At 31.1% G+C, this 26,581-nt stretch overlaps 1 protein-coding gene across 1 annotated transcript; it reads left to right on the top strand.

Moving 5' to 3' along the window:
* The first annotated feature begins 1,337 nt into the window (after positions 1-1,337).
* On the top strand, positions 1,338-25,175 carry LOC130891878 (flotillin-1). The gene is made up of 8 exons (XM_057796942.1): positions 1,338-1,564; positions 8,809-8,884; positions 16,700-16,790; positions 17,150-17,413; positions 20,866-21,190; positions 22,217-22,506; positions 24,176-24,340; positions 24,641-25,175. Exons 1-8 carry the CDS (start codon positions 1,513-1,515, stop codon positions 24,656-24,658), a joined length of 1,281 nt encoding a protein of 426 aa, XP_057652925.1. The 5' UTR covers positions 1,338-1,512; the 3' UTR covers positions 24,659-25,175.
* Positions 25,176-26,581: the final 1,406 nt, after the last annotated feature.

Below are 26,581 nucleotides of genomic sequence, written 5' to 3'. Positions count from 1 at the left end.
GAATCTGAATAAAGCACGAGGTCAATAATATTTTAAAAAATTATTAGTAAAAATTGAACCCATACTTTGACGATACTTGTATTTAGTTAATTACCAGAAATTCCTCCTTTATGAAGATCGCTTAAACGGATTTTGATCTTTATTTTTATTGTTAAGTCGACACTACTTTTGTCGTTGCAAACAAACAATTTTTTGTTATCTGCCATTTTATTCATTTAGAATTATTTATTGTCTTAACCAGCCTTAGAGTGAATGTTTTATCAAAAACATTTGAGTGCAGCGGCCGAGGCATGGTGCATCTCTCACTCAGTTATTTCAAATATGACTTTTCACAATATAAAATGAATTTCATAACACTATTCTCCTTCAAGACGTCAGTTATAGACGATAATATCGAGCCTACATAGTAAATATTCATACAAAAAACAATTATTTACATTATTAGAAATTGTAGAGCTTCTTTTAATTAACTACTGTGGTTAAAGTGAGCTTTTTAATGAAAATAGTAATACTAAAACACAAAATTTTTTTTTGTGATGCCAAGAAATTCGAATATACAGCAAAAATGGTTTGAAAGTGATGGTCATTTTGACGATCCCACCAGATGTAATTATTTTTGTTGCCAGTATCATTTTAATGTAAGTAAGATTCAAATTTAACTTATTTTAAATTTTATAGTAATTAAGTTTATTATGCTTTTAATTTTTAACGTAATAATGTAAGAACTTAACCTATAAAAGGTTTCTTCACTTTATTCTTATATATAGAAAAATATTTTATTTATACGTAACTGATAAATGAAAACTGTATTATAAGAGCTCACGTAGCTGGCAACGATAATCTCATGATCATCAAGCAGGAACTACTCAATGTTTTTATTAAACTTATGACGTCATAACTAAAAACCAATGAGAATCGTTTTCTTATGTAATTGAAAATTAGATATTTTTCCGATTTTCAATTAAATATTTGGATATTATTTTTTCAATTTTAACATTTTACTTCTTGACATTATTTCATATCAAGAAGAATAAATACTTTTTTAAAAATGTAAGTACCCTATTGATGTGTTTTCCATTTTCTCGAATCTTTCTATCTTCAAAACATATCTATTTTCTTGATTATTATAATTTTTAATTTCCATGGGAAATTTATTTCTTTTAGAATTCTTATACTCTTACCACATTCCTTTCCTTACTTATTAATTGTTAAATGTATCAAATATTGATAATCCAAATAATCTTCTTCAACATTAAAACTCTGAACAGTTTTATCAAATTATTTCATTACTTCTGATGTGACGACGCTGCTTCATTTCAGGGTGCGACTATGTGCTCAATATAATCAATGAATTCCTATGTCATAACGCGCATGCGATATTTTACGAGATTTACTATTAAGCAAACCGAAATTGTCGTCCATTATTGTGATCTTTTGATTTGAGTGTTTGAGTATTCCTTGTTTTTTGGTGTTTAGTGTTATTTGAATTTAGGTAATAAGTGTTTACACACCATGACTTGGGGATTTGTTACTTGCGGACCGAACGAGGCACTTGTCATTTCAGGTGAATATCAAACAACGTTAGAATTTTTATTATTTAGAATCGCAATAAATAAATAAGGTTAACTGTTTGTTTGATACGTTATTCCTGCTATTATAGTGTAGAATAATATAAATATCTGCGTTAATAATAATTTGATACATACACTTGTGACAGAAGTAATAATAATAATAATAACTGGGAGTGTCTACATGACCATTGACCAATGTAACTCGTCTAAAAAATTGTATACCTTTTATTAAAGTAAAATTGGTTTGCTATCGCTGTTTACTTGAAATGTTAACTAAATAATTTTTGAAGTACGTATGTAAAAATCACATAAGCATTAATTAATTATGTACTCATTACATTTCATAGAATAATAATTTATTTCAATTCATTATATACATATTCGGGATCTAAGGTTACTAAAAACTAATCTGACTGATTTCTGATATATGGTACATTTCATTATTGAACTTAGATGAATTTAAAATAAATGATCAAAATCATAAAAAGTTGAGACATTGTTATATGTCAAAGAGGATCTGAAATTTTCGATGATTCTATTAAATAGTATGAAAATGTTTTCTTTGAATAATTGCATTTGATAATTGATTAAATATCTGCATATCTTCTTTTTATAAAAAATGTTATGTCACTATTATAGTTTACTAATTTGGAATGGTGTAACAGTATCACTTAACTATTGAAATGACTTTTTACTGAATTAAGTACTGTCACTGTTAGAAAAACTGACAAAAGATAATTAATAATTTCATAAATGTTAATATTTTTTCTATGATTGTGAACAAGTTTCATTTCAAAATTATAAGTAGAGAGACTCATTTGTTTTATACAAATAAAAATAAATCCTTCTGGCTGTTGCTAATTAATAAATTTACTTATCAGATTACTCAATTATGGAAATCCTACGCAAATATCCTTATCTGACTTTATAATGCTTTTTTGTTAATGATTATATTATTTACTTACCATAAAATCCCGAAAGTAACCCCCTCTCCCTTCTTACAAATCAACACAGATGGAATTTCAGGTAGGGGGTTATAATCGGGATTTTTTAAAAACATTATCTCTAAAAAATGCTTCAGTACTAAAAATGAGTGCAGAAGACAAATAATATAAATAACAACTTTAGAATAAATAATAAATACATAACTTATACATTAAACAATAATTTAAACTGATTTAAACTAATAACTGAGAACAATTATCACTTATCATAAATTTGCAACGAAAAAAGAATTTAACACTCAATTAGTAAAACTTTAATATAAAATTTAATTTAGAAATATTTAAAAACTATGGTAAATAATATTAAATATCCTCTTTTTTAGAGCAAAAATTGTATGGGGTTATATTCGAGATACTAGAATGAATCCAATTTTGGCGAGGAAAGGGGGGGTATATTCTAGGAATTTTACAGTACTAACACAAAATTTTGAAAAATTATTTAAATAAGCCTCATGAGAGAAGTAGTTTAACTCAATTATTATTGCTTTGGATCAAGAAAAAAAGAGGAAAGGAAAAAAGAATTGCCTATAATCATTCACTGACACTTAATTTTTTAATGCAAATGTAGATGTTTACAAGGATTTTGTATATGTATTATTGGCTAGTTATGAAATTCTCATTTATTTATACTGGTTATTAATATAATAGCCATTATGTACTGATATCCAAAATCCAAATTAGATATTGGAAGGATTAAAATTTCCTAAAGGAAGTAATTTATCTTCTTTTATTTAACTGTCAAGATATATATATAATAAAATTATGCATTTCTTAAAAGGATAATTAACTCAGTTGAAAAATAGGAAAGACAATTGTAGAAATCATCGATGTATATAAGGGGTAACTGTTTTGATGTATGAAAAAATATGGAATAATGGAATCAATAAAAAAAGAATAGTTACAATATTTGAACTATGTAGTGAAGAATACCAGTTAGGTTCTTATGTTCATAATGTTGTGAGGTGAAATTAAAAGAATGGACGACACAAAATAATTGCAATATATTAGAAAAAATGGATTTGTTTGATGGCAATGAATATTAATTATGAAAGAACCTTCATTTATAGACGGCAGTTACAGTAAATGGATTTGATTTGTTTTACAACTAAAGTTTAAAATACTTCTGTACTGGTGTCCTCATGATAAGCTACAGAATTATTTTTACATTCTTTACAGACACACTCACTTATAAAAATTTCTTTAGATTCCACTTTTATTCACTAATGTATCATTTCAAAACAAAAATTAAACAAACAATTACCAGATATGATCTACATTTGAACATTGGGCATGAATGTTAATTAAATTGATCTCTTTAACATGCCTTGAAAACAAATTTATAATTTCAAACGCCTGGAAAAAACTTACAGAATAAAATTGTTCATATCTTCATCTCAGAATGGGACTGGTTAACTTTTAAATTCATAAGTGTACTTTTTAAACATTAATTTGAATGTAGGTACAGCATGAAAATAATTTTGCAACCAATTATATTATTTTTGGCCACTTTTGGATAAAAACCAAATTTTTCATTAAATAAAGATAATAATGTTATTTACTAAGAATATTGAACAGAGGCTGGCAAGGTTATTAAATTTGAGGTACATTATTGCCCAATATTTCACCAGCACAGTTAAGATAACATAAACATATCAAACAGTTAAAATAAAAACTGTACTTAGTTAATAATGAAGTAAAAGTGGTTTGTTAAATTTCAAAGGAAATCCAAAATGAAATTGTTCATCATATAACCTCCTGTCACCATAGAACGGAACTTAATATAAATTGACTTTTCTGTAGAATATTGATATAGTCCAAGGATTAGAATGCAACAAAACACTGATGAGTAGACTGAAAGAAATGGAATAGCACTGGGTAAACTGATTTTTCTGATAAATATTTCCATTGGATGGGGAAGTAAACATACAAAACTGTAGGTAGATATGTGAGACACATACTCATCTTCCCAAACAGTTGAATCTATCGACAGATAAAAATTCCACAGTCATAAAATATTTAGGCATATTTTGGAATGATGTTCTTGCTCCAGCCAACAGTTCATTATGCTTCATGCTACTTTCCTAATGAATAGATTGGACAAAGGGGCAAGTTAGTTTTTTTTTCTGTGGTGTTACTTCAAGGTACAAAGTATTATGCCAATAGCAATTTGTTGTTATCAGGTTATAAGAATATTGAATAAATATAAAGTACCATGCTATACCTTCATGGATGACACAATATTTAAATTTATATTGTGGAAAATTCAATTCAAGGTCCCCATATTAATATTTTTTATAATTTGAAACAAAAAACATGAATAATGTTATTCGGTTCCCACCCGAAATAGTCATCAATGTAGTAGAAAGATGATGATTAAAGTTATGTTGAAAATCTGGAATCTGGAAAGACGCAATATTTCTTGATCAAAAGCAAGATCTTGACGTTATCAGTTTTTAGCTGTTTTTATTGCATGCAAGTTACAATCTAGTTATTTTCGGCATAACAGATCAGCTGACTTTCATCTTCTTTATTTTCATTGTTAAACTATGTACAAAATATTTGTAAAAATTTGAGATTTGGAATTTGTTTACTTTTACTGTTTACAGAGACTTGCATGCAATTTTTGCACGTTGTATTGCATTATGTCAAGCAGTCTTAAGTTGTCAGGATTGTTATACCAATTATACCAAAATTAGGCTCTATCTATATTTGGAAGAGGAACTGGCAGTTTGTTTGATTAATGTTCATAACACTTTAGATAACGTTTGAGTAATATTTGTTATACCAAAAATGAAGCATTTTAGGAATATTTTCAATTGTGAAAAAATTTTCAAAAACTCCAAAATTCCTTATAAATAATAATATTTTTCTTAACTGTTAAAATAAAATTGTAATCACTAAATAACCAAAGTTGCTTGCTATGTATGATTCGTCTACACTTAGTTTGTGCATGTGTCTTGAATGTCTACTGAACACATTGTTTACACTACCACTACACCAACACTCACACTGCACTGTCTGACTAAAAATCAGACGATAACTTGGTTATCGAAACGCGCGTCAGTGTAATTAAGGGTTGGTTAGGTTAGGTGTAAACATTGTGTTCAGTATGAATAACACCAACGGTTCCAAAAATTCTAACTTTGGTGTATCTAACTAATTTGTTAGCTGCTCATTTTTACCATAAAGTTTTATTACATTACTAGTTTTTAAGTCATATTGCTATACCTAATTATTTTGGATATCAAATTATTTTATTTTTCTAAAACTAATTCAGTTATTTCAAATTATTATTCTAGCTGTTTTCTTATTTCGAAAATTAATTTCATGTTTTGCTATTCCACGAATTGTTAATTTCGTTTTTAACGTAAAGATGATTTTTTAATCTATTTTCCAAATATTGATGTTTGTCCTATGTAACAGCATCACAATATATAGAACCTCATAATTTTATTTTTATATAATTGTTTCAATTTTAGAATATTGAAATATTTTGATAATATATTATGTCATTTATAACTAATTTCATATTTAATAACTGTTTAGAAAAGCCTTGTAGATAGATGTTTGCATTTTGTAGGAGTAATATCTTCTAATCTACTTTTATAAGGCCTGTTTGTAGTATCCGATATCTGCCAATGAGCCTATTAATATTTTTTACAGCTATTCTACTTACTACAGTCTTGCTCTTGTTTTGATAGGAAATTATAATAAATCAGTGCAGCTCGCCTCTTGGTTATGTACCACTTTTTTAACAAAATATTGAAAGCATCACCATCACTAACGAACCAATTAGTAATTCCGTTTAACGATTTATCTGTTTCATAATTCTCCAATTATCATCACTAGCACTAAACTAGCCGGTGGCAGCAGATAGAACGAAGAGCTTTCCATATTATAAATTGTATGAGTTAATATAGATATAAAAGTTTCCCAGTTTCCAATTTTAGTGCATATACTGTTTGGAATTTTACAGTTTTCCCAACTGAAACTATTCGATTCCATATTATTTCACTTCACGAGGTGTGATCAAAAATATTCTGAATCAGAAAGTAACAAAATTTTGATTACACAAAACCCCTCGGTAGGTTAATACGGGTAATGACTTTGTACGTCTCGCGCCGCATTCCATTGCTCTGCGTTCTTCCATCTGTCCTACCGCTTCTGTTATACAGGGTGAGTCAGGAGGAGCGCAAACTCTAGGAGTGTATTATACACGTCAAAATAATGTAAAAAATCATACAAAATTAAGAAATGAAAACTAATGTTTTGTTAAACATCTAACAGTCAGTCTACTTCAACTTATCATATCACTCTTTACCAATGAAAATATCGAATCGTGAACATAAATGTACACAATTTCTTTGAAATATTCCTGCTAGATAGTCTGCGATAAGCAGTCTTGTGTCTCAGTGAGATTTATTTAATTCGTAAATTTCTTTAAATAAATAAAAATATGTCGTTCTTTAGACCATGGGCGAATGAAGACAAGGAAATTGCACAGTGTAGTAAGAATAAAGACAGGTATGAATTTAACAATAAATGTTTAAAAAAGAAAAACATTCAGCAATCTGATAATAAGAATAATAATAATAAGAAGAATAATAAGAATTGCTGAATTAACTAGAGTAAATAAATTTTCTATTAATCGAGTAGTCACGAAAGGGGTTGTTGTGGATCATTCACAGAACCGAAAAACAAGTAAAGAAAAACCGAAATCAGTTGACAAAACTACTAAAGATTTTATACGTAGAACAATTGATAGTTTGGAGAACAGGGTTGAGGAGACAGAAGTAATATAGCAAAAGGTCACAAATTATCCAGAATATAATTATACCAGTTTAGAAACATTGCGTCATGTTTTGTCAGCATGTGGTTTTAAACACAAAAAATATTAATAAACGGATGGCAACAACCGAATCGTCAAGGAATATTTGCGTCAGATAAAAGATTACCGAAGTTCTAATAGATGAAGGAGGAACAAAAAGGACTCAGTTCACGTCTGGTACCCTGTTTAAACCAAACTCCCTTACAGGCAGGTACATTTTACTCGTCTCTGTACGTTTTATAATTTAATATTCAGTTGTAGCAAGTTAACGAGGTATAATAATAATTTTTTATAAGTTTCAAATATTTAAATATTTTTAATTAAAATATTTTGATAAAGACCGAAAGTAGTCGAAACGTTAAAATTTGTATCTATCTTCCAAAAATTATTAAACAAAAACTAATTTAATAACAGAAGTGAACTAAAATCCAGACGATTTAAAAACATAAACTTATATAAAAGGTCTAAGAAATTAAAGAAATAAAAAAAAAAATTGAGTTTATTTTTGTTTATTTTGACAGTGCCATTACGCGATCATACAAATTATTGTGTGGGCAACTAAACAGCGCCTATCTATATATCAAGCATCCCATTAACTCATTGATGAGAAGCTGCAACTAAAGTTGCATTACAATTTAGAATTTTCCAAAAATGAAATTTTTTTCAGTTTCCAGATAAACTTGTTAAAAGGTGCAGGTAAATTCTTTCTAACGGAGCTATTATTTTCATATTCATGAATTCTTTCTTTAAGCAAATAATAGAATTATGCTCAAATTTTGATGTAACTAAAGTTTCTGCTTTTTTTTAGGAAAAACTGAAAAACTTCTTCGCATTTTACTATATCTTCCTTATCTAAAGCCCAAATTCAATTTTACAATGAAAATATATGAAAACTTTTCATATTTTTGATATATTGAGAATATACTTTGAAAAACGTCTTGTGAAAAAAGGGTCATTACGATGAAGTAAATTATAAAAAACTAACTCTACAAGATGTAAACATGAATTTTTCTTGAGAAGTATGTATTTTGTACATTCTCCAGAATTATGGTCATGACCCACACTTAGTTCATACAGGAAACATCAGCATAATTGTGAGAAGGGAATCTAAATATAATAAAAATCTTATAATTTACGTATGTGAGAAATGCAGTGTTTCCCTCCGTTCGAAATATTTTTTTGATTACCACCAAGTGTAAAATATAAATTTTTGACGTTTGAAGGATCACTTATACGCAGAAATATGTATTAATAGTAAAAAACTATTCGTTGTCATTATCCTAATTTACATTCTATATTATTTGATAGAAATTACTATTTAAGTAATCAGAAGCAACTTTATTGGTAATGATGTATTTGTTCAAGAATTTTATTTAGGAATAATATTAATTTTTGTTTGTTCCAGGATGTTGTTACAGCAAACCGCTATTGGTGCCCGGAGGACGAGCTTTTGTATGGCCTTCCATACAAAAAATTCAAAGGTTTGTACTATTGATTGATTAAAGTGGAAAACTTATTTAGATAAAGTAATAAATATACCATGTTAATTAACTTAAAGAATATACTTATCTTTGTGCATTAAAATCTTTTTAGTCACAAAAAGTATTATTAGGTGGTCTGAAAAGATCGTTAGCTCACACATAGATGGCGCTACTAATATTAAATCTCTATGATTTTTAGTTAGACCTAACCTTCAAATGACAGGTGTATAAATTTGACAGCTGTCGTACTATTAATTTGTTAGTTATAGTATTTTGAGTGAAGCAAATGAAATTCGTGTGTTTATGAAGCATTGTTTTTTGACAAAAAAAAATATTGGAGCCAAGGTTTGGTTAGGTAAATATTATTGGGACTTTGCCCCTAGACAGTCAACCCTTAAGAAGTGATTTCCGAGTTTAAACTAAGTGAAATGAGCACCGAAAACGATGCAAACAGCAAACGCTCCAATAGTTTTAGATAACCGTAAAGTAAGATCCTGAAAATATCAGAGCAACGTGCTGGACTTAATGAACCGAGCATAGAAAGACGTAAGAGTATGCTTGAAATACTGAATACACTGTTTACACCACCACTTCACCAACACTCACAATTACACTGTCTGACGCGCGTATGAACGCGTATTCATTATATCGCCAACGGTTCCAGAAATTCCAACTTAGTAGGCTTAAAAAGTTATGACATCAGTATCATGGGATGCGCATGGTATAATATTACATATTATATAGCGTTGTTGGAACATTTGAAGGAAGAAGAAAGTGCTGTCACAAATCAATGAAAATTATGCCAAAATAGCATGAATTTTGATTCGAATCGCTTCCATAACCTACTTTTTGTTCAGATCTGGTCTCCAGTGACTGTTTCCTGTTCTCAAACATCAAAAGAATGCTCACTGGGCAATTTTGTGCCGTTGAAATTAAAGCCTAAAGATTAATGCTAAAGAAAAAATATATCTTTAAAAATGACATCGAAAAATTGTATGACCACTATAATCAACTTTAAGACAACTATATTGAAAAATAAAATCAAATTGTGTAAAAAATATTTTTCTATGATAGCTTATGAACCTTTTAGCCCACTTTTTTTCTACTTCAAAGTACTTACTTTCACTAATTCCACCCCCCTATAATGTAACAGGAATACTGAAAAAATACCTCTAGTTAGCCCTATGTGAGTGCACGAAAACTACAGAAGTTTCTAACTTTACTGAAATTTTAAAAAGAAAAAAAATAAAAGCTCAATTTTAATCACCACCTTTTAACGCTGATATCTCGGAAAGGGGTGGGCTGAAGAAACTTTGTTATCTTGATTTCATACGAGCAATCACCTTCTTAATTTTGTCGTATGAACTCAGAAACAAACTGTATATCCATTATGCCACTGATTATGAACAATTAATACTATGTAAAAACAAATAATATAGGATCTAACTCACTATAATACATGGAAAAAAGAATTAGAATTATTTACCAACTTAATATCAAAGTGGCTCTGTATTTTTCCACAAGCAATGGGCTGAAAAGGAACACTCCATTATTATATTAAGGATAGTAATTTCTTCTGCACAATTTTGACCTTTTTAAATTAGTTAATATATAATTATAGCAAAATTTTGCACAAAAACAAAACATCTTAAGTATTTTAATTTCAATATAATCCATTTGGTGTCTTTCGATTTCGAACGTATACAGTTTACTTTCAGTCTCTGAAGACGATAAGTTGGTTATCGAAACGCGCATCAGACAGTTTAATTGTGAGTGTTGGTGTAGTGGTAGTGTAAACAGTGTGTTTAGAGAGTTACTTAGTTTCTAATGGAAGTATGTCTTATTCACCAAACTACTTGTTTGTAGATGATGAGCGTTCAATAGTAGGACCTCAATAGAGATTAACACCGTTTTCTTTCGATTAAGTATCATTCCAACTAACGGACCGAAATTATTACATCATTAAAATCAAAACTATCGCTTTTATTATGGTTCTGTTTTTATTGTAATCGATTGCATAATATCTTAACCATTAAAAGCATCCATGCATATGTTAATGATTTATCCTTCCTCTCTTTGTAGCAATGCCTCGAAAGGTTATTATCATTAACTCAGGTTAAACTATTTAATAATAATTATTCATTGAAGTACGCAGTGAAATGTTAAATGTATCATATAATTAACGAGATGGTACTTCTTCTTACCAACTATTGATACTGAATGCATTTATACAAGTGGCTATTTAATGAAATATTTACTGATTGCACTTTTTTTCCGGTGTGCGTAGTTTTTTTAGCAGAAATTCCGATTAACACTCAAATATATCATACTATTCAATATCTTCGTAAACTTACATCAGTCAGTCCAATCAATTTTTAATACATAAGAAGGCAGTTTGATTAAGAGAGAAGCTTTCAAGAGCTTAGTGAAAATATTATATTTTTAGTTTGCACCATGTTCTAATGTCAGGCTTCAAAATTTTACATGCATCTGACTGATAGATTACTCATAGTAATATAAGGCAATGAATTTTATCACGTACACGTATTTTTGATTGTTTTGTTTTCAAGATGGCCGAGAGATCTAAATTATTCCCACTCGGATTGCTTTTTCGTGTTAACGAATGACGATACTGAAAAAAAACCCTGTTTAAAGGGAGTTAGATTCGCCCGCCAAGGATTCCGTACAAGTTATAAATAGGTACATATTATAAATAGTTAGGAATTAACTCCTAAGAAGTCGGCACTTTGAATTTACATAATAGCTCTAAGTTTCTTCTACTCTGTTCCAAAACGACATAGGGCTGAAGATGATACTTTTAGAGAAAAGTGATTCTGGTGGTTGTTCTGGGTAGTTCTAGGTTTATGGTATATAAACTACAGCGTCCAAAAAAATCTGGCACCGCACTTTCGACGTATCGCGATTATAATTGGTGTTCTAACCTAACTACTACCCCAGTTTCGAGAAATCGCTATTATATGAGTTGTTCTAACTTTTCCCTAGATTTTGGCGATCGTTATAAGCTGCTCTAGGTTTGTTCAATCAATGTCCATTTATGCCCCGTTTTCTCGTGCGTTGAAACAAGAAAAAGTCACACAGGACCAGGTCAGACGAGTGAGCTGCATTAGGAGAAAACAAACCGTCATTTGTCGTTATAGAGACTGTCTTTTACAAAACTATTTGTCTTTAGAAGAGTCTGTCTTTGTTTCTGCAGGTGGAAGACATCGGGTCTTTTTTGACGAACACTGTTGCGTAATCTTCTTAACACTTATTGATTAACGTTCGGAAAAACTCTGGCCGAACTACGATTTTGGAAAAAAAAACAAATCAGTCTTATTGACTGTAACTTTGATCCTGGTTCATAACCATAGCACCGTGACTCAATGAGTAATGAGCTTTCACAGAAAATCTGAATCAGTTTTAAGCAGTTCCTTCAAAGTATAGTAAGTTTTAAGTCGATCTATGATTGTTACTCAGAGCTCAAGGACCAAATTTTTCAATATTCCTTCTAATTGCTAAATCTTCCGAAAGAGCTGTAAGATAATCCAGCACACTGAAAGTTGATAATTGTCACTTAACAGTCTCGAATTTTTTAAACTGTTTCGTTGGTTCTGACAATTTGTGGGCGACGTTTGTCATCAATCGACATTTCGCCATTTTTAAACTGTGCAAACTACTGAGTTGTTTCCATAGGGTCTTGTTTGTAAGTTGATTCCAACATTAAAACACAGTTTAAGTAGCATTTTTACGGAGTAGCAAATATAATTTTGCAGCTGTACGTTGTTCAATTAAACTTGCCATCGTAAATAACGAACTAAGAACAAGGTAGCCACGTCGATATCACAGACAGTAACGACTCGCGTACTATAAAAGCTATGTCCACTGCAATGCTACTCCGGTTATTACATGTCTAAATTATGTAGGTATAAAAAATAAATATAAAATGTGTTCAAGCTATTAAAAAAACTTCTATATTCACTTAGAAAAAAAGTGTTGATAGTTACTTAAGTTTCTACTGTAAGCTCGATCATTGTAATCAGTTCTCTTCATATCCGTTTGAAAAATAAAAACTAAACGCGCACGTCTTGTAATTTTCCGCAACCGCAGACGTTACTGCCTCTGGTTTGCGTGATCTTTTAACAAACTGTATATTTAATTCTATTCATATATATATGAAATATCAATTTATTCATAAATATGACAGTGGTTTTAAAGAAGAGAGACTTTAGATAAGTTTTAGTACTCATGTAAAGAAAAGCAACCAAGGTAAACTTACGTAAATATTATGTTCGTCCCATGGAATGATATATAACTGGTTCTCCTCTTTTGAAAGTAGCCATATGAACACATATGATATTAACCGGAAACTACGAACTACTAAATTACGTGCTCTTGTATTTAGGATCGTTGAATAACATTACGTGAGATAGCTAATGAAGGAAATATTTCAACCGAATGGGTATGCCATGTTTTGCGTGGGAGGTTATATTTCAAAAAGTCTTTGGCGAGGTGGCTGCTGCAATTGCTTAATGTTGATCGAAAGCTCGCTCGAGCTAAAGATTTCGTTGATGTGTCACTCCAAACTCCAATGAAAAAATACAGTTGACACAATGTACTTCACTAAAGAATTTGTGATTTCAAAGTGCAACCTTTATTTTGATGATTTAGAAGAAGCCTGGCCATATATTGTTTTTACTGATAGGTTTTTATGCCGCACTTCGTCACGTCAACGCGCCGGTTCATTTTTCCGCTATTGTTACAGAAAAGTTGACGGACTGCGTTACGATTTATCGCCTCATCTGCCGTATCCACCTGGTCTAGGTCCCTCAGACTACTTTCTATTCCCAAATTTGAATTTCGTATTTCACACAAATGAAGAGGTGATGGCAAAAACAAATTTTTACTTCTTAGGACTTTTTTTTTGATTTATAGTGATTTTAGGTTTCTTTCTAAAATTAAGAAACACATTTACTATTTATACCTTTATTAAACTAATCACGCTATCAAGTATCACCAAACCAACACTCCACGGTCGTGTCAATAACCAGATTTACCTTCGATGGTTGGTTGTCTCCTATCCAGCTCAGGTTCACTTTCTTAATCAACGAACATTATGGCCATGGTCTTAGTTGCTGAAATGCTCTCTTGAGAGCACGTTCCAAGGACGAAGTTTATCATTTTTTTTTCTGTAGTATATTAAAGGGAGAATTCACTTGGTTTACATTTGAAGGTATAGAACATATTGTCAATTCACTTGTTACTAATATTCTCGTCATGGTCACAATGTTGACAGGTACTACATATTTTTTTATGTTACTTCATGGCCAGTCCCTCCAATTTTTGTTTTAATAAAAATTTTTTCGGCATTTTGAAACTGGGATCAGTGCTGACTGCAAACGCGAATATATGAAAAATTTGTGAAATGACCGACTCCGCTCTTAGGGCATCAACTAAAAAAAGCTGGAAGCTATTGGTATGCATTGTTTCCAAACCGTGCCCAACTACGAATAATTATAAGTAATTGAGATTTTGAGAGATTCTACTATACCAGTTAAAAATTAAGTTATAGTGGTCCAATTTTTGCAGAAACCTTGGACAAACTAATGAAAACATAATATGAGGTATATCCTCCAATGTAAGTTAGAAAGTTGAATCAAGTGAAATTTATTGGCAAATCTGCGAGGTTTAGGAACAAAAGGCTATGAGTGATTCAATGATTAGAAGATGGGTGAGACAGTTCAATTAAGTGTACGATGAAGAACGGTGTAGATGCTCGTTTTTAGTTATAGATCTTTCCGCAAGTTCAAAAAATGAAATTTCGGAAACTTTGCTAACATTGGGTACCTAAAATTCTTATTGAAGAACACTAAAACAACGGTTGAAATGTGCACTTCGGTTTTTTATATGCTACAATGAAGACGGCGATGATATTCTTTCTCGGATAATCACAAAGAATGAAACTTACACCTCAGTAATTGAACCGCAATCAATGAAATGGAAGCACACTTCGTTAAGCAAATCTTGACACCTCGCAAACTCATGTGTACCTTTTTTTTCGAAACAGAATAGGCATTTTGCTGATTGATTTCTTACCAAGAGGCAAATAATTAATGCACATGTTTACCGTGAGACTACTAAGATATGGCACCGCTCAATTCAGAATAAGCGCCAAGATTACTGTAAAAAGGTTTTGTTTTTGTCTTACTATAATGCCCGACCTCCCACTGTGACAAAAAACGACCCTAAAGAACATGTTACCTCATAGTTGTATACACAGGCGGCAATCTTTTATGAAGGCATACAAAAATTAGTGCCACACTATGACAAATTCTAATAAAATTTCGGAAGTTATGTAGAAAATTAGTTAACAGCTGTAGATCTTTGTACAATAAATAGTTTATCTATCTGTACTCGTTTTTTTTTCATATAACTTAAAGGAAATTTGTCGATATGCCTCGTATTTCGTGCTGTTAGAGAGAAGAACGTGAGTTGTCCAAATTATGTTATTGTTGAATAACCGAGAACTGGACTGTTTAACCCTTCAAGTTATCTTTTATAGCTATATTTTTATAGAAAAATATGTTTAATGCCTTGAAAGTGCAATTCTAAATTATATACCACATCTAAATTATAGATACACGAAGAAATATTTTATGTTTCAGTTCTATTATTTTAAAAAGAAAATCTAGTGGTAAGAAAAAAGGGTGTGTCTTAAAGATAATGCAACTATTGTTGGATAAAGAATAGTTGAAGGTATTTCGCAAAGTTCAGAAGATGCAGAAATGTTTATGCTCCAGGCTGGTTTTGAAATTACGTCTACTTACATACCATATTCATTCATTTAATAATACCAATTAAATTAGAAATTCAAATATAGAATGTTTTTCAATTCAGTGTTATTTTTTCAATGATGATTTTATGCAGTTTATTATGAAACATTTATTGTAGATTCGTTGACCGTTACATAAAGCAATCACCTTTTTCTTTAAATATGATCAAGTAAGGTAGGTCGGGACTTGAAGGTTCACTTCAATTTCAATAATTACGAGGGCTGATCCCTTCGCTCCACCCCTAATTTATTTATAGATAAAAACAATTATTTATCATCACGTTACAATGAAACCTATAAAGTGTAGACTCACGCTATGGTACATAATATAATTACTGCCAAACTCAACACGACAAAAATGTCCACACGATGAAGATCACGGAACCATTTATAGTTCATACTAACCTAGATTTGAATATTATCTGAGTAGATCACCCGCAAAAAGGAGTATAGAATTACTCGATATTTTGACTGAATTAGGGATGACAAAGATTCATTGATTCATTCAAAAATGATTCTTATCCTTTGGTAAGAACCAAAAGCCATCAGGACTTGACTTTAAAATAACCTTCATGCAACTAATTGAATATAGTTTTCTTTTTGAATAAAAAATTAATTATGAGCAAGTCAAATGTTAAATACATATTAATTTGTTTCTTTAATAGCAAGAGAACTGTCCACAAAGAGTTTGGGCCTCAAGACTAAACAGTAAATCAACACTTATACCGCAAAATCTCCTGTTGATTCCTCTTGACCAGTTAAAGGCCATCCCAGTATTCGAACTCCACCACTGATAAGAGTATCGAATTTATTTTATTCTTCTAGTTTGGGTTCACTAACTACCTACTCAGGTATTATTAAAGCTACTTAATCGAATTTAGAATCCACATGAAATATCTTGGAACGAACTTTATTAAAAAATGTTGAAAATTGTTTTTGGAACTTGTTTGGTTCTATAGAGATTTTGTTAATTTTGTTTTTTCCAGGATATCCTTGAATACGATGACACTTATTGTAGACAGTCCCACAGTATATACAAGTCAAGGTGTCCCTATATCAGTAACAGGAATTGCACAGGTAATAACTTATTAATTTTAGCGCGTTAAATCTGAAACAGAATACTGGATAATCAATTCTAGTTGTGTCAGTTGTAGAAATATCAACTAATTGCAAGTAATTTAAATGATTAAACTGATATTTCATATTATTCATCATTCTCCCTATCTACTTTTCATGATCTAAGTTGAAGTTACTAAAAAAACGGTTAGAAGTAAAGATAAAAATACTGGATGCAAAATGCAAATCATGAGACAAATGACAGTTTAACTTGAAGCTGCTGGCCAGATTTTCCGGTTTACCTGTACAGGTATACCAGAAATTGTGTGCCGGGCATTATGATTTTAGTTCTTAATTTACCAATTATTTCACGTTGATAGGTAAAAATACAAGGACAAAACGAAGAAATGCTCCTGGCAGCGTGTGAACAGTTCTTAGGTAAAAAACAAGAAGAAATTCAACACATCGCTCTGCATACCCTTGAAGGTCATCAAAGAGCCATAATGGGATCCATGACAGTTGAAGAAATATATAAAGATCGCAAAAAATTCAGTAAACAAGTATTCGAAGTAGCATCATCCGATTTAGTGAATATGGGAATTACAGTAGTATCATATACTTTGAAAGACATACGAGACGAAGAGGTGATTAATTTTTTTCATATTTTTATACATAATGTCGCTAAAAAGTATACATTTAATTTTTTTGTTTTCGTTTGCTACAAAAGGGCGCCAAGGTATGTTTATTAATTGTTTTTTGTTGTGGTGTTTTGAAAATTCAGTTCACACATTTACTTAACTATGATACCCAATTTTGATGATTTTTCATAATATTTTGTTGGTATTTTGAAATTCCCTTCACTTTCCCGTTACAATACCATGAAGTAGTTTTTCCACAAACTATTTAAATCACCTTTGACGAAAATTTTAACAATCTATTGTTTCCATAGTTTTTTATGGTTGTAAAAATGTAAAAACAATGATTGTACGAGGTAAAATAAAAATAAGATTTGTTCTCGGATCACCCTGTATTTATGGGTTGAGCCAGGTATAAAACTGGACGTTTCAGCTTTCCTTTTGCAACCATTTTCAATAGGTTTTTGACAAAGAGGCCTTAAATCTTTCTGTTACTTGTGTATAACCATCTTATGATTTGTCAAGGCATCAATTTACTTACTCCCGATTTTAAAATTGTGATGTCAATCTGATTCTGTCTAATCTGTCATCTCAAAAAACGGCTTGACTCACAAACACACTCGATCAAACGCGTCCTTTTTAGAACGTATCCCTCGAAAAACTACGCATTCCTGTAAAGAACTTCCACCCTCCCCTCCCATTGTGTCCTATGGGGCCTCCTTCCTACTTCCCCTGCTTTAATTTTAGTTATTCGGCTATTATATTTTTCTCCAATGCACTAATATGCTTTTGACTCTCATTTCCTTCTATTTTTACGTATTCTTGATATGCGTTTATGCAGCCTCGGTCGACACGTCCACATGTACTGGCCAATATGGACAGACGAAAGTTGAACATGTCGGTCGCAAATTTAAAGCGATTTGTGACAAAATGTGTCGTCATAACAAAGAAGAAAGCTGACAGATTTTCAAATATGTGATCTCCGTAAGATTTTTTAAATTCTAACAAAACAAAATTTGATACGTTGTTCAAGATTATCCGTGTATATTAATAGAAAATGCTTAATGTTACCTGTATGTAAACAATAATGAATGAACTGACTTTTCAAATATGTACGATGTAATTTTTTGTAATATAGCCTTCATTATGTTTGCTTCAGTCTGTAGTGCTTAATTTTATATTATTTTTCTTTTTTTTAATATTTTTATCGCAATATTGAATTCTAAATTATGACATCGGATAAAATTAAACAAATAAAAAAATAGATTTCCAAGGTCGGTCATTTAAACATTTACTGTTAACAGTTTCATCGTTTTACATTTCTTTCGTGATAGAAATTATCTCTAATATAAAATAAACAATAGAGGATGGAACATAATAATCGACGCACACCATCAATGAAGTATTAGTTTTCAGACTTGATAGCAACAGTAGACCTTCGATACTGCAATCACCTGTTCGATCAGTTTGATTTGTTCATTTCTTATATTATTTTAAACGATTTAACGAGTAATTTTTTGGTGGTATCTTTTTGGCAACACTGCGTGAATCGTGTCTTGTGTCATTGTCAAACTTGTTCGCTTTGGTCTATAATTTAATCATGAATCGACTCACGAGCGATCAAAACTTGCAAATTATTGAATTTTACTATCAAAATTCATGATCGGTTAAAAGAGTTTACACTATTGGACATTAAACCACTAACACGCAAACGTACAGGTCCGAAGAAAATATTGCGGCTGTATCCGACAGTATTACTGATGATGATGTTGGGCGCTTGCAAAGTTGGAGGGAGATCCACTTTTTTATCGAAAAATTGTGTTCAGCGACGAAGCTCATTTCTGGTTAATTGGATACGTCAACAGAATTGCTGCATCTGGAGTTAAGAACAGCCAGAAGCATTGCAAGAGCTACCAATGCATCCCCCAAAAGTCACTGTTTGGTGTGGATAATAGGACGGTGACATCATCGGGCTGTACTTTTTTAAAAGCGACGATGAACGTTTCTGTGAATGGCGAGCGTTACCGTGTGATGATTGACGATTTTTTTACCCAAAACGGAAGAATTGGACATGCCTGACATGTGGTTCATCTCACGTTTGTGGCCCGTCAATTGGCCGCCTAGATCGTGCGATTTAACGCCTTTGGACTATTTCTTGTGGGGCCATGTTAAGGCTAATGTCTACAGGGATAAACCAGCAACGATTGACGCACTGGAAGCCAATATTGAAGCATTTATTCGTGAAATACCGGCCGATATGTTGAAGAGAGGGTGCCAAAACTGGACCTTGCGCATGGGCTATCTAAAGCGTAGCCACAGCCAACATTTGCATGAAATCATCGTCAAACATAAAATTATACTGATCGTTCCATCAACTCCAATAAAGATTTAATCAATTTTGTCAAATTTTTTGTGTTTTTTTTTTCAAAATCAAATTCTATACCTCTTAAATAATCACTGATTATAAGATTATAAGTATAAAGTAATGCGTAACATTCATAAAATCTAGATTTTTGCAAACAGTTTATTTGGTTCCACGTCTTTTGACATGAGTTAAAAAATGTCAAATAATTTGTCTTTACTGCAACAAAAATTATGAATAGTGAAAAAATTGAAACTGAAACTGACCGTGTGTACCAAATTAGATACCGAAACCGACACTGCTGTTCTGTTGGACATAGAACAGGCTCTTATTTTTTTAAAAATATTACTTTTAACTCTAGTGCTAAAAATCTTTTTTAACTAGTGTTGAAAGTATTTTTACGCCTGCTTATTAAATTGTTATTAAATTCAATTTTTAATCATGTAAACTTGAATTGAAAATATCACTTTTAACGTCAGTTTCATCAAAAATAATTTGAATAGGGGTCACGTAAGAAAAAATTAGTAAAAATCGAAAGAAATTTAATTTTTGAAATAACTTTCTAACGAAAATCAAAGGGGGTATGGTTAGGAGACCTAGGGGGCCACTCCACCTTCTTTCAAACTGGTTATCCAGAAACTATCGGACATTAAGACCATAATATTGTGGTGCATCATCTTGTTGGAAGCAGTTACTGGAATCCAAGTTTTTCCTATTATTTGCCGCATTTAGGTCCGAAAGCACTGTCATATGAAGATGCTTCAAATATATCTGATATGTTGAATTCCCGCAAAAGAAATAAGATCCAATGAAGCCTCGTTTTAAAGACACTGCTTGCATTTAGCTATTGTTTCAGTTAGTGTTATACTAAAAGCATCAGAAATTTCTAGAAAATGCCGACTTTGAACCGTTAGAAGAATCGTAGATAAGAATATTGAGGCTACAAGAGAAAATATAAGTATATTAACCTGTCTGTGTGGTAAAATACTAAGCGCTTTGTATTTTTCAAAAGTTTACATTGCCGCATAAATAATTATTCAAAATAAATATCAGAATGCTGCAATATATTAAAGTTTTAACATATTCTTTTTTTGTTAAGGGTTACCTTAAAAGTTTGGGTATGGCTAGAACAGCGGAAGTAAAAAGAGATGCCAGAATCGGTGAAGCGGAAGCAAGAGCTGAAGCGCAAATCAAAGAAGCAATTGCCGAGGAACAAAGAATGGCTTCAGTATTTTTAAATGATACAGAAATCGCTAAAGCCAAAAGAGATTTCGAATTGAAAAAAGCAGCATACGACGTTGAAGTACAAACCAAAAACGCCGAAGCTGAAATGGCTTACGAATTGCAAGCTGCTAAAACCAAGCAAAGAATTAAGGAAGAACAGATGCAGATTCAAGTAGTAGAAAGAACGCAACAGATTGCAGGTAAGATGTAGCACTTGGAATGAGGTACTACAAGCAGATATCCACCATTTCCTTTTATCGATGCCTATACGTGTACAAGATTGAATCAGCAAAGGGTGGCCCAACATATTATTTTTTTTTCTGGGTATATGTTATTCAAATTTCTTGAAATTCTTATCTCAATATAACAGAAATATATTTACCAGTGTTGGAATAAAGTTTGCGAGGCTATAGATAAGATTAACGCTCGTTGACTTTCAGTTTCATCTCTTATAACGTAGACTATTTTTGGTATTGCATTTGCATAGGACATAAAAAGGAGTCGAAACGCTGGACTCCTTGGAATCTCGCTGCTTAGTGTGACTTATAAGATACTGGTTAGTCATAGCAAAGAGATTGGAAGCATTTTCAGAAATAGCCCTGGGAAATTACCAGTGCGGATTCAGGAGAGGGAGATCAACAACTGATCAAATCTTTAATATTCACTGTCTGCTGGAAAAGTGCTATGAGCACAATATTTTCGTACACCAGCTCTTCATAGGTTGCAAACAAGCTTATGGCAGTGTTGATCCATCTTGCCTCTCCAGCGTCCTTTTGCTAAGTGAAGATTGCGGGGGAGACCTCACGAGAAGTCTAAATAGGACGACTTCTCATGCAAGGAGACGCCCTCTAGTGTACTCTATCCAACTTGACACTGGAAGGAGTCATCAGAAAGGTAGATAGATTACCTTCAGTGTATAACGAAGCAACGGTTTCAAAAATTGTTATTAATAATTTCCAGCAGTTTAAAACTTGCAACTCTTCCTTCTTCCAAGGAGGACTATTATACAATGTATGGTCAAATATGAAAAAAATTTTCGCTCTATGGAATGGTTATACTTCTTAAAATTCATATTAGTTATAGGTTCCTTTGTGTTTTGTCTTTCTTTCATATAATTTTATCACCTTTCTATAATTTATATTACAGTATTTTTCTTCAATTGTAAATCAAAAAAATGGATCTGAATGGATTATATTAAACCCAAATTTGTTTTTTTAAAATTTTAGTCCAAGAACAAGAAATCGCTAGACGTGAACAAGAACTCGAATCTACAGTTCGTAGACCAGCAGAAGCCGAAAAATATAGACTAGAGAGAATCGCTGAGGCTAACCATAAACGTGTACTTTTGGAAGCAGAAGCCGAATCTGAAGCAATGAGGCTTAAGGGTGAAGCTGAAGCTTTTGCCATACAAGCGAAAGCTACCGCCGAGGCGGAACAGATGGCTAAGAAAGCTGAAGCTTGGAAGGAATATAAAGAAGCTGCTATGATTGATATGTATCTAGATGTATTACCAAAGGTACGTGCACATTTCTTCCCAAGATTCGCATATTCAATTCTTTCATTTCCAAAAAAAATTCAGTTGAATTGAAAGTACATTTCAACGGAACATGGTGATAAATTATAATATATTTGATCATTCCATTAAATTCCTACTTCTCAAGTATCCTACTTGAATATAAATCGATCACTATCAAAACAAGAACTTGATATGTACACTAAAAATATATTTTTTAAACGATTTTATTGAATTAAGAATATTTGTGACAAGGCGGGTTACAACGATTGTGTTAAGGTTTTTTGCAATAATCGCTTGAAAGTAAAGTAGCTCTTGTCTTAATAAGGACTCAAATAATCCCATCTTTTAGCTAGACTATAATAATGTATCTTCCAGTTGATTAGATTTGATTCGACCACATATTATTTCAAATTCATGTTCATAAACTAGAAAATCATTTCGTGATAAATCTAGTAATTTTATGCGAAGAACAACCATCTAGCTGAAAGAAAATCTCAAAAGTCGCAGGAAGTGATAGAACGCTAGAGATAATTTGGTTTTGCAGCAAATATATATTGATCACTAAATTTCTATTAATTCCAGAAGGGGTTTTATGAAGTAATCTCCTAAAATTTCTTTCATAACGTTAATTTCCTTGGGAAATTGATTTAGTACAAAAGTAGAGTACTCAAAAAGTGAAATTGGAAACCGTTAAGTTTATAATTATATTACTATACTTATATTATTATAACTTTTCCCTATCCTTTCTATCTAAAAATAAAGTAGAATAATTTCAAAAGTAACATTGAACTGTACAATACTAGATAAAACCATGAAAATATGTTACCCAATTCAATGTAACTAGAAAATGTTTCCAGAAGCATATTATACTTCGCACCATAGCCCTTTTAATTATTTGAAAACTTTACAAAGATATATTTCACTTAACCATTTTTAGTAGCTACAGTAGCATAGGTTGTTTTTTATTAGAACTTTCCTAAAAGCCAATTCTATTAGTCGGCTTTCCAAGGGGAAACATTATTTTCTACCAAAGTACTAATAGTACCTGAATTATTAAAAACACATTGAAAATTTACACTTGGCAACTTTACTTCTGTATCGGAAATAAATAGCCAAAACTCCCGGCCTTGTTGGAGTTCTAAACAAGTGTTACATAGAAATTATAGGCAGTGTTAATTAAGGGAGGCTTTGGTCTAAGTGTGAACAATTGGAAAGTCGAAATTGTGGTGTGAAATGTTTTGTTAGTGCAACCGAAGATTTTTTATTGTATTTGATTAGATTTTGAACCATGTATCCATATGATAGCCTCATATTCAATAAACTTATTCCAACGATGTCTTTTTGCAAGCCAATAGAATGTGGAGTGCCCCAAGGCTCAGTACTAGGCCCTATTTTGTTTCTTCTGTTTATAAACGAAATCGCCTGTCTAGACATCAGTCTTTTTGCAGACAATAAGAGTTTCTCTTGGAGCAACCCCGAGCTCATGGCACTTCGTAGGACCATATCTAATGACCTAATCACCCTTAAGTCATGTGTTTCTTTTCCATTCACTTTTAACTGATAAGTTGAATTTGTATGATGTTTAATTTTGGTACTTGACATTCCATTTTTAATTTACAAATTATAAAAAATGAATATATATTTTTAAAATATTTTATTTTTTGTACAGGTCGCTGCCGAAGTTGCTGCACCTCTTTCTCAAGCTAAGAAGATCACGATGGTTTCTACTGGTACAGGTGAAGTTGGTGCCGCAAAACTTACTGGTGAAATTCTTGATATAGTGAACAAAGTACCTCTGCTTGTGAAGAACATGACGGGTGTTGACATTTCGAAGGTAAATATTTTGTATTTTATACATAACGTTTGGATATGAGTGTTATTTTTCAAATAAAACCGCATAATATTTGCATTCTGTAAGCTAATAAAAAAATGTCATCAAAATGTTTTTCCTCTCTTGAATATTAAATAACATTCTATGCAAATTTAGTTACTTAGTGCTTCCACCATGATTGTTCTTTAAAATAAAGCATATAATATGAATAATTTAGCTTGAATCTCTTATTTAAATTACATGCAAATTGAATATTCTTAAACTTAATCTATATATCAACTAACAAATTTCCTTTTTTTTCAGTCTGTCCATGCTGCTTAAACTTCAAAAGAAGAAAGATGTAACAATTCACTATGTCAATGTTTTTGAAAACCAATAAGATTTCAAGTTCTTGTTAAACAAGCTAAACTTTGTAATCCATTTTAAACCTTATACCTATCTCAAATATTCGAATGTTATGTTAATGTTATTTTATTTTTATGTTTTTATTATAAATATCCAAAGTTGCTTTTACAGGAATCAGATCTTATTATGTTTTTATTATTATGTATTTTGCATGAGAAAATACTAGGTTTCTATTTTTGAAATTAATAAATAACTCGATAAGTCATTTGACTAAGAAAAAAAGATTTTTTTGCCAAAACCATTCCAACGCTTCTCTACCTTCTCGTTGTCGTACCTGAAGCAGAATTTGTATTTTGCTTCAAAATAGGCCTCAGTTTGTTTCAGCAATTACTTTTTCAATTGAGGCGAATTTCTCACCGGCGAACGTGAGAGTGAAACTGAAACATTGGTAGATAGTATATAAAAAATGTATTCTAGAAAATGGTTTGAAGAAGGGAAATAACACTTGTGTATAAATGAATATTCATAATTTTTATTAATAATAAACAAGTGAATCTCTTCAATTTAGTAACCAGCCTTAATATTTGTGAATATATATAAAAGTATAAATTTAATTACCATAAATAATATTATAAATACCTAGTATTTTTTAAATTGTTGCTTTGATTGTGTTCTATTAGAAGAATCTGTTTCCTGTATTTAATCACAATGTTTGTAGTGTGGAGCACTTGAAATTTAGAAAACTATTTTCAATTGAAGACTCAAGACAAAGAAATGCTATGTCAAAATTAAGATTTCAACGACATCCGTTCTAGGACATCAGAACGTTTATATGTTTGATCCTGTGGGATAATATAAAATTCCAAATAATATACAATGTACTTTACGTATTGATACAAAAATTCAACAAGTAAATTAAAAGTGCATCTTCAACAGAAAGTTTAGGGCCGCAATAAAGGACTTTAGGATTTTTTAAGATCTTGTAAATTTATTCAGTTTGTATAACAGTAATGAACCTGATATTTTACATTCCCATAGTGTCTATTTAAAAGTTTGTTCGACACTAAACTTACTGAATACACTGTTTTACACCACTACTTCACCAACACTCACAATTACACTGTCTGACGCGCGTTTCGATAATCAAACTTCTTACTTCTTTTGTTTCACAAGTCCTCTTCAGTTTTATTGGTACTACTGTGAAAAACTGCACAAGAATATACTTTATTCCTTACCGAATGTAATTATTAATATGTCGTATTTTAAATCATTTTTCCAAGCACTCATACAATATTTATACATAACATGGATTGTTAAGTTGATTTTTTTATTAGTTAGTTTTATAGTTTTCTTTTATTAGTTTAAACATTCGCGATGAGCATCTCCACTCATGGGCATAACTACTATGTGAATCTGACATTTTTTTTATTTAGATATGTGGCATCGCTAGTTGACACAAAATAAACTATTGCATAATGCACATTACCCATGCAAAATAGTCGTGTAAATTGACCAAACGCCTTCATAGCCAGTATTCCTCAAACGTGACTCTTTTCTAGCCTGTTCACTAATATTAAAAATTAAAATAACTCCTGACAGAGTTATATAGGACCCAAATCGTATAATAGAGTAAAGTATTTCGATAGATAGCTCCAATTAACTCTAAAAAACTGACAACGTTTCTTTTTAACCTTCAGTTTTCAATTGATTGAAGATATTCGAAAATATATATGAATGAATTTATATATTTGTAAACAAATGCCTCTATTTTTTCTATAACCTAATGTATACTCTACATGTGTATTAAATTTTATTAAATGTGATTATTAAAGCATATTATTTATTTTTACTTAATAATTCCTCAAGTAACATCACTTCCTCTATAGTGGCGGTTTCACA

The sequence above is a fragment of the Diorhabda carinulata genome, chromosome 3 (assembly GCF_026250575.1).
Source record: "Diorhabda carinulata isolate Delta chromosome 3, icDioCari1.1, whole genome shotgun sequence".
Classification (NCBI taxonomy): domain Eukaryota; kingdom Metazoa; phylum Arthropoda; class Insecta; order Coleoptera; family Chrysomelidae; genus Diorhabda; species Diorhabda carinulata.
The sequence above is the reverse complement of the archived record's forward strand: the minus strand, read 5'-3'. Positions and strand labels throughout refer to the sequence as shown.